Source organism: Pundamilia nyererei, unplaced genomic scaffold, assembly GCF_000239375.1.
Source record: "Pundamilia nyererei isolate P.nyererei 1_Seehausen unplaced genomic scaffold, PunNye1.0 scaffold00019, whole genome shotgun sequence".
NCBI lineage: Eukaryota > Metazoa > Chordata > Actinopteri > Cichliformes > Cichlidae > Pundamilia > Pundamilia nyererei.
Window position 1 is genome coordinate 2,671,002 of NW_005187420.1, and position 9,941 is coordinate 2,680,942.

The 9,941-nt window shown below is 45.4% G+C and overlaps 1 protein-coding gene across 1 annotated transcript; it reads left to right on the plus strand.

Annotated features, from left to right (window-relative positions):
• The first annotated feature begins 275 nt into the window (after nt 1-275).
• Nucleotides 276-2,739, plus strand: cebpa (CCAAT enhancer binding protein alpha). The gene has a single exon (XM_005726345.2). It carries the CDS (start codon nt 499-501, stop codon nt 1,372-1,374), a length of 876 nt encoding a protein of 291 aa, XP_005726402.1. The 5' UTR covers nt 276-498; the 3' UTR covers nt 1,375-2,739.
• Nucleotides 2,740-9,941: the final 7,202 nt, after the last annotated feature.

Below are 9,941 nucleotides of genomic sequence, written 5' to 3' on the forward strand. Positions count from 1 at the left end.
TATATATATATATGATGTGACTTTGGCAGACCGACTCTAACAGCTCCGGGTGGTTTCAGTGCGTCTTCTGCAGCCTGAGCTTTGGCGCTGATGTGTGAGCAGAGCGCGCAGAGAGGAGCGCAGGACGCGGTGTGTGATAAAAGTTTGAGTCGAGTTTGACTCTGAAGCGTTCCCCTGCAGATAGCTGGCAAGACTGAGGGCTGTGTGTGCGCGCGCGCGGGCACGTGTGCCCGCCCACTCCCTCTCTGTATATAACAGCAGTTTGACAGCTCGGAGTTTACTGAGCAGGGGGAATCAGCCCAGCAGAGTAAATCCTGAAGCTGCTTCATTCCGCTTCTTTCCGCGTACAAACGGAGCCACTGCAACGGTCACAGTCTCTCCGAGCTTTGGGTCAGCGCATGCTTGCAGCTGTGTAACCCCCTCTCACCGTATTACCCGACTTTGTGCAACCTGGATTCCCGGAGCTCATCGCCATGCTTGCCCGGGTTTAGATTCTCAATGGAGCTCTCTAACCTATACGAGGTCGCACCTCGGCCCCTGATGAACAACCTGAACCAGCAGCCCTCCTCCGGCTACAGAGACCCGGCAGATCTTGGCGGTGAGATCGGAGACAACGAGACCTCCATCGACCTGAGCGCCTACATCGACCCATCAGCGTTCAACGACGACTTCCTGGCTGACCTGTTCCACCACAGCTCCCGACAGGACAAGCTCAAAATGATGAACGGGGAGTACGACCCGGTGACTTGCGGCCCGGGGCCCCAGCAGCTCTACATGTCCAACTACATGGAGTCTAAGATGGAGCCGCTTTACGAGCACAACCCTCCACGCCTCCGACCGGTGGCTATCAAGCAGGAGCCCCGGGACGACGAGGACATGAACCCGGGCATGCCCCCCACCTACCACCACCCGCACCCGCACCCCCAGCAGTACTCCCAGCAGCAGCAGATGCCGCACCTCCAGTACCAGATTGCGCACTGCGCACAGACCACCATGCACCTCCAGCCAGGGCACCCTACACCTCCGCCGACCCCAGTGCCCAGCCCGCACCAGCACCAACACTCGCACCCGCACTCGCAGCAGGGCGGCATGAAGCTCCTAGAGCAGCAGAGGGGAGGCGGCAAATCCAAGAAGCACGTTGACAAGAACAGCCCGGAATACCGGCTGAGGCGCGAGCGCAACAACGTGGCCGTGCGCAAGAGCAGGGACAAGGCCAAGATGCGCAACATGGAGACGCAGCACAAGGTGGTGGAGCTGACCGCCGACAACGAGAGACTGAGGCGCAGGGTGGAGCACCTGACCCGCGAGCTGGACACGTTACGGGGCATCTTCAGACAGCTGCCGGACGGTTCCTTCAAACCCATGGGAAGCTGAGAGCCTCCCGAGCCGGACCGGGAGCAGACTGGACATGGACTGGTACACTGCTGGATTTATACACACAGCTGGTTCCGTTCGTCCGGACGGACTGAAAGCGGTGAGGAGACTGAGGCAGCTGAGCTGTTCACTGCTAAAACACCCGACTGAACGGAGTCCTCGCGATCACACTTTCTCCTCAGACTAGAAAAAATAGCTCCAAAGTTTCTGTGTGAAAACGAAAACCAAAGTGCAGACAGGCTGTACGCAGAAAACAAACTTGAAGCCACTTTGGTTTTTCTTGTTTCAGGAATTTCCGGAAGATGCTTCAAAAAACAGGACTGATAAACTTTTACTGGAAACAGGTGAATTAATCTCACCATCATCTCACTGACTGAGCTCTTCGGAGAAAGACTTGCGCTCACCTTCAGGAGAAAGAGTGACTCGTTCAGTCGGTATATTTTGTTTTTGTTTTGTTGTTGGTTTCTTTTTTTGCAGTGTTCATGTGCCTTTTAAAACTTTTTGTGCAAAAGCCGATAAGCTCGTCCCCCCCTGCAGATCCACACAACAGAGGACTGGCTGTTTTTGTGCCTTACCCCCGTACAGACTGAGAGACTCGACCCCACATATCAGTGCAGCTAAGGTAGGGCACGGCGGTGACGAGCCCGGACCAGCCTGTTGTGCACGTAGTTCCTGAATTATTTTGGTTTGTTTTATACAAAGTTACCGTCTCTACCAACTGATGAACTTGTCTTAGAGCTATGAAACTCAACCTGTATGTATGTTTATTTCCATGATATAACTGCATGGATTTGTGCTCATTTTCTCCTGTTTGTTCTTTGAGGAGGCGTGCGGGGTGTTGGCAGGTTTGTGTGTTCTAATAATCTGATCACGTGATGCAACCCCCCCCCCCGTGAGATAATAAAAGAAATCTGAAATTTTTTCTTTTTAAAAAGTAAAGTATTTAAGATTTTTGTTCACTGACACACTGTCAACCACAATACTGAAAGCTTGTACCTCCACTCTTAAGAAGTGTATTAATTAAGACTAAATGAATACCTAAAAAAGGCCCAAATACATTTTTTCTTAGCTTTCTAATACTCAAGAAGGTGTGGAGATACAAGTCCCCCCCCCCCCGTTGATTTAAGCCAAAGTAAAATACAAACTAGGAAAAAAAAGAAAGAAGAAAAAAGACTGGAATTGAAACTGTGGTACCTGCTGTCTAGGGGGGAACCACGTATCTGCAGGAGAAGCCTGATGGCAGCTGGTTCAATGGGATTCTGCAGAAACGTGGTTCCTCTGAAGACACTGAAGCAGCTCTCTGTATGCACTATTTGTCGAAGCACAGCTTTGTTGTCTCACACATGATGGGTACTGATCTGAGCAGAAAAAAAACACGCCTGGCTCTGTGCACATACCTGTTTTTATGTGTTTGTTCATTGTGAGAAAGATAAAAAATAAATAAATGTGAACAGGGTTTCTATGCAACATGGTAATTATCTTCTTCCTCTTCCCCGCTGTTGAATCATAGCTCATGCAGCAGTGCCTTCTGCTCCTCTGAGTTGACCTTTGACCTTTAGCTGGTCTTTTGAGAAAGATTTTAAGACATTTGTGTCAGTCAGGAAGAAGGAAGCACTTTTTTTTTTTTTTTACAAACTCTGATGTTAAACCAACATTTGTTTCAAATTGTACGTCTCAATTGTAAAATAAGCATATATATAAATATATATGAATAAATATATATATAAAATACCAAAAAATCTGAAATATTATAATAAAAGAAGCTCGTTTTATCAGATTCCGTTTGTGCGTTTGGATTTATTTCTCCATTTACTTCTCTTGTTCCTGCATCAAGTTCATTGTATCTCTTCGATTTCTTGCAGTCCATAGGGGGCGCTCAGCCAGAAATGCTTCATATCAGGTTTCATTCTTCAGCATGAATAATGGTAAAAGTACAGTCTGCGGCGCTGCGACTTCTACAGTGACGTCTGACTGTTATAAAAGTGAAGAAAATCATCGGAAAATCAGAATTTTTCTGACAGCTTTGGTTCCTGTTTTTTTTCTCTGCATGTAGGTCTCACATGCAAACACACGATTAGTAATTTATATGATGTACAGAAAGATAGACGGTCAGAAAAATCTCCACCTCGAGCCGCTGCAGCGGTAAAATGCACATCTCATATTCTCTGCACATATTTTAGTTGCATTCAGCCCGGACTGTTAAATTACTGCATCAAAGACCTCATTGTGCAGAAAAACATTCTCTGGCATTACAGCAGCATTAATATGTATTTTGCATTTTAGTGGTGAACGTGTTGAAAGTTCTACTTTAATATCACTGACGAACAACAACACGCTCAGGAATTTATTCCTAGTTTAATGCACCGGATTAGACATGAAGAAAAGTCCCTGTTGTGGTGCTGAGTCTGGGAGCCGGGCTGGCTGAGCGTCTGGACTCAGATTTTTTGAATGTTCGATGTGATTCTCAGATTCGTGGTTATTTTTACGTCATGTGTTAAGCGTGTTTCGGTTAGTCCTCAGATCCTTGTGGTTTTTGAGTTTTTTCTCTCTCGGTGTTTGGTCTTCTCCTGTGTTCAGTCAGCCCAGTTTTCATCTTGTTTATCTCTTGTCTCCATGTTTGGCGTTCCCTTTCCGTCTCCCAGTCAGTCATGTCCCCGTGTCTGCTTCACCTCGGTCTCTCTGCTGAGCCTTAGTCTTGGTCTCCGTGTTTATCTTACTTCCTGTTTTATTTTGACAGTCTCTTGTCCTGTATACAGTGTGTTAGTTACAGTTAGTTCTAGCTGTGTTCCCACCTGTTGCCCATCCTCTTGATATCCTGTGGGTATTTTGATCCTCAGTGTCCCTCTGCTCGTTGCTGGTCGGTCCCGTTTCCCTGTGCTCTGTAGTTTCCAGAGTTTTTGCATTTAGTTTGAGTTTCTAAGTACAGCAATAAAGATGCCTCCTTAAGTTAATTCACTTGTCTTGGCGTCCTGCGTTTGGTCCTGCCTTGCCTGCCACACAGTCAGTGTAATTTATGTACGTAAGCAGTACAGCATAACAAAATTCATGATGCACGATAAGGAATATGAACAAATCCTCTCTGATTATCTGAAGGAAGTAAATAGCATTCAGCAGCACAGCTCCAATTAGATGTGCGCTCATGTTCATCTGTTTAAGTCAGAAATGAATTATTTGTCCTGCTGGATGGCCGAGCAGGCGCGACTGTCCTTGAATGTCAGATTGCATGTGACACATGCAAGAAGATTTGATGTCTCTCTCCAACAACAGACAGTTACAGTGCACACATGCTGATTAATTTTTTTTTTAAAATGACTCAAACTAGTGGCAGTTTGGCAGAAAACGAACACAAACTACAGGAAAGTTTCCCTAATGTTTCGATCGGTTAAAGGAAGTGGTTGAACGTGGAGGTGACCTTTTTTTCACTACTTTCTTTGTCGTCTTCCCAGCAGAGACCACGACGTTTCCTCGTCACCACCTGCAGACGATATAAATAAATTTGTGATTTTAGCCCCTTTATTTTGTTGGCCTACCTTCTGTGCACCACGTCTAGGTTTTGGCAGCGAGTGCTGAACCCTGCTACTGCTGCTGCTATTGGTTGGCTGTGCCGCTGCAGCTGTGGTGACCTGTGTGATAGATTAACCCCGGCATTAAACATCTGCATGCAGATTGTATAATACAGAGGTTTGAGGAAAAGGAAGAAAGAGAGGAAAAAAATCACAGTGGTAATTTTGCGCCTGACTGTTTGTGTAATTTGTAGCCTGTCAGAACTACACATCTCAAAAAAAAAAACCCAAGAAAAGCTGGGAAAGAGGCGGTTCTCAGCTTCAGGCTTTTTAAAACCGATCCAAGGTTCCAGGTTCATTTTGTTTTTCAAAGTTAATGTAGCTGAAGAAAAGTTCTCAACACACAAAGGTACACACAATCTTAATCAAAATCATAATTGTGGGTTGGAAGTGCATGAAAAGGTTTTAATTTGTAAAATAACCCAAACTTCACAAGTGCAGTGAAACATAAAGTACAATATTTGCCTCTGAGATTTGGTGCAGCCCAAATGCAAAACAGGGAAAACTGAAACAGAAGCATATTAAATGTATACAATACTAATGTATTAATGTATTTGGTTACCTGCTCGCTTTTAAACAACGCTTGCTTTTACACAACATATCTCAATTTTGATACTTTATTCTCATATTCGTGGGTGAGAGGGGCTGTTAGAGGTTAATGATCCACAAAGTTTCCTGTTTTTATCCTGAAAGGCACCTTTGGATCAAGATCTTGGTCTCAGACATCGGTCTGAGTGAGGCTCTCAGACGAGTGTCTGCTTGAACCTGCAGCAGCACGTCAGAGCCACCGTAGATTAAAGAACAAATCTGTAAATTTGTGACTGGCAAAGTGTTTGTTTGACGTTCTGCGCAACTCCGAATCAGGGAATAAAAGCCTGAATTATCTCAAGGGCTCAAAACCCAATCAGATGCATTAGAGCACGCAGTTTCATTTCAGGAGAAAAATGTCTCCAGACAGCAACAATCTGATGTGTGTGCAGACCTACTTCTACATCGTGGGTGATTTTTCTCAATTAAAGCTGCATGTGTGAAGTCTTGATAAGCCTAGGTAGAAAACTGAGATCTGAGCGTTTGAAGTTGATGAGTGTTAATGGCTGGGAACGAATTATAGTGAACAATCTGCAGTTAGCTGAGGTGAAAAAGACCAATCGACCTGCAGGGCGGTCCCAACAGCTGATCCAGAGCCAGAGAAAGAAAAAGAGAGATCACAGTTTCTTTTTTGGTATTTCTTTGGTCTCACCACGTGAAGCATGTTTGTATGAATGGTGCTGTATAAATAAAGCGGGGATGAATGTGCTAATATCATTTGGTGCAAATATTATGATCTTTAATTTTCTGCAAAATCAATAAGGCAAATGAAAGAGCCAGAACTCGAATCCAAAATTCCAGTCATCCTACAAGATGAGAAAACAACATCCATCAAGAGAAAAGAAAAGAAAAGAAACATCAGATTTATGGTCATTTACTGCTGAAAAGAAGGAGAAAAGAAAACATGTGTTTGACATAAAAAGCTCCTTTTAGGAAACTGAGGGCCAAATATCAGAGCTGAGAGCTGATCTACATCAACGTCGCCTGTAAAGAGTTTTACAGGGCGCAGATAAAAGTGCACCGCTGGTTCTTTCACGCAGAGATGTCAATCACAGTCCAGATAGCAGAGCAAAAAGGAACATTTACCATGTAGCGTCACTGCGTGGAAACACAAAGCAACACAGTATGAGTCAGAGCTTTGACCTTTACATGCATCCCAGGACTGCAACACACCCTGATTAATTAATTTATTATTTTCAGTGAGACTCTGACTTAAGTTCGCCTCAGAAAAATGAACAGCTGATGCACATGAGATGCACATTTTGCATCTCGTGCATGGTAAGAACGCCATTCCGCTGGTCCAGTGATATGAAAATATTAAAAAATTGATGCCAGAAAAGCAGAAAATGTTTAGCGAGGGAGCACGCATTCATAGAAGAGCAGACAGGGAACATACATGAAGACATAATTAAAAAACTACAAAAATCCACACGGACAGCATGGGGCAGGCAGGGAGTGGGGGATGGTTTGATTGCTGTGGAGGTGTTAGGATTGGTGCTGCCTGAGGGGGCTCAGTACTAAACCTGCTGAGAAACAGCCGACTGGCCCAGTCCAGGCTGGCCCCCTCCTGCTGTTGTCTAGAGTTGAGTCTGGTGATCAGTTTCATCCCCCTCCACACTTCTTTGCTTTAGTTTAGTATCCTTCTCAACTCGCCCTTGTCCCAATGACTGAAGGCGGTTCTGGTCCAGATGATGGTGTCTTCACCAACTCTGTGATATATGCAATGCCATCCCCATGTAGATCCCACAGCACGTGCCAAGCAGACCTGCAGAGCTTCGCTAATTTCCCGTTTCCACCTCCTCACAGAGTTGACGGAAACAGGGACTCTGTGAACTGCAGAGACACGCTGATGCTTGAGTTATGGTTCTGTGGTTGTGTCTGTTTGTGCATGTATTTGCCCATGGAGAGCCTACAGAGAAGGGTTTCAGCCAACGCCAGCATGCTCCTGTGTAGTCCCCCACAATGCCAACCTCTCGTTGTTTGACATGGATGGAGCTGATGGAGCTGTGTGTTGGTCAAATGACAGGGGAGTCGTCCATGAATGGGAGAAATTAAACCCCAAAGATCCAGAAATACAGCAAATACAGCATGCAATTGCACCACCATCAACAAACATTGCAGTACCTCTACCTTTCTTAGCATCTGTCCAAAAAATAGAAGGCTTCAGGACAACAAATGCACAAGGTTCACCACGAGGAACAAACCAGTAATGCATCTCAAGTGCGAGAGACCAGATTAGACTTTGCCAAAAAAGCAAAACTTGTAAAAATCCAAAGCTGCTCTGGAACAGCACTCTTCGGACAGATCAACCCCAAATTAGCTTGTGCTAGAATAATGGGAATAATGTTTCAGTGTCTACACCCAAACTCAGTGACACAACAGTGTGTTCAGGTCACGGCACTATTTGAGGACAGCATGGAGATGAACGCTGGGCTAATGATGATGATGATGAGATAATTTTGGAGCCATTCTATATCAAAATACTGAAAAGCAGTTCTGGGTGGGTAAACTGAGAGCGCAGCAGCAAAGATAAGCATCCTGTGAGAAGTTGGGACCATAATAAAGTTCACGTGGGTCCCTCAGCTTCCTCTACCCCTCTGAATCTGCCACTCAGGATCTGCTTGGAACATCTCTAATTAAAATAAATCGACTGTGCAGTGAAATTTTGCAGATGTAAACGCTGGTATGAGCCGCTAGATGACACGCACTTCTATTGAAGCAAACCGTAAAACCAGCTGTATACAATTGAAACTATTCAAAAATCAGGGCCAGAGTCCATTATGTATTTATGCGTGAGCTTTTGTGGCTGCCAGCGCTGTGGAAAGGACAGAAGAACCAACGGCATGAATAAACATTATAAATGACAGTTTAATCCTAGAAACTAGTTGTATTAGAAACAGGCGAAATGGACTCAACTGCAGGAGTGACTCGTGTTTGTATTCAGCCTGGGAATATTGAAAACCGCAAAATAACCTGAGATAGTAGAAAACGAGAGAAATAGAGAACATCGAGAAGAAGCCAAGCAGGTTGATTGAAACATGCAGCTGGCAGAGAATTCGATGACTTCCACATGTTCCTGACAGCCTCGCTGACTGACTGAAATATGACTGATTCAACATGAAATATGTGCCTGAAAACATGCACCGTGTGACTGCATCGTCCTGACATTATAACATAAACTACAGGAATGCTGACAGGGTGGATCCAGGCTGCAGAGGGAGGGGAGCGTGTCCCGAAGAAGGTTAAGCTCTCATGACAGATGTAGGCGTAAACACCAAATATTGATTTTATTTTTTATGATTCCTATTTTGTGTTTTCACATTTTCGGTCACACGGTCTTACTGAGGTCAATACATACATACATATGAAACTAATTAGCCAAACGCAGGTTTCTGGCGTTCTTGTTTCACAGCGAGCTGATTAAAGTTTTTAACCAGTGTTTTTATAACACTACATGTGGTGGGTGATGCCTCCCAGCAGGTTTCTGGAAGCTGTAAATGGTAAAAACAGTAAATGGACTGGTAGTTTTACTCTGAGCACTTAAATTGAGTTTTACTATTTAAGCCTCATTAGCCCAATCACACACACTTTCATACAAACACATTTTTGCTGTACCTAATCGCCTTGTCCAACATTTTCCTGCACGCTCCAATGGATGCACCAGGGACACCTCTGGGTTGAGCATCTTGGGATGCTTTGTCATGCTGGAGAGTCAATCCTCCGACCATCTGATTGGTAGATGATGACAATCTCTACCTCCTGAGTCATCAGAAGTAACCAGAAGTAAATGGACATGGTGCTTGTTTGAACACTTTACAACAATCTTTGAACCAGCTGTGGCCCTGTGGGGTGAGATCAGTCAAGGGGCGCTTGGCTGTGAGCCCCGCCTACCTCAGGGAGTCCAGGAACGCGGCCACCCCGAAGAAATGTGCGGTTGGACGGAGGGAGGTACAATATCTGGGGTACCACCTCTGGGCGGGCAGGTGCGCCCACAGATGGACAAAACAGCAGCGATCGCATCCTGCCCACCCACCAAGACCAAAAAGGAAGTGAGATGGTTCTTGGGACTGGGGGGCTACTACCGCCGGTTCGTGCCTGGGTTTGTGGACCTGACCAGCCCCTTGACTGATCTCACCCAAAAGGGTCCTCCAGATCTGGTCCAGTGGGTGGGGCCGTGTCAGGCGGCGTTTGTGCAGGTGAAGAAAGCTCTCTGTGGGGAGCAGAGATGGGCAGTAACGCGTAATCCGATTACTTTTTTCAAGTAACGAGTAAAATAAAGGATTACTATTGCAAAAACGGTAATTAGATTACCGTTACTTTCCCGTAGGAACGCTGCGTTACTGCGTTACTAAAACCGTGATTTTTTTGCGAGAATGTCTCATGACAGTGACGTAAGCGAGTGCGCCGTTAGTGACA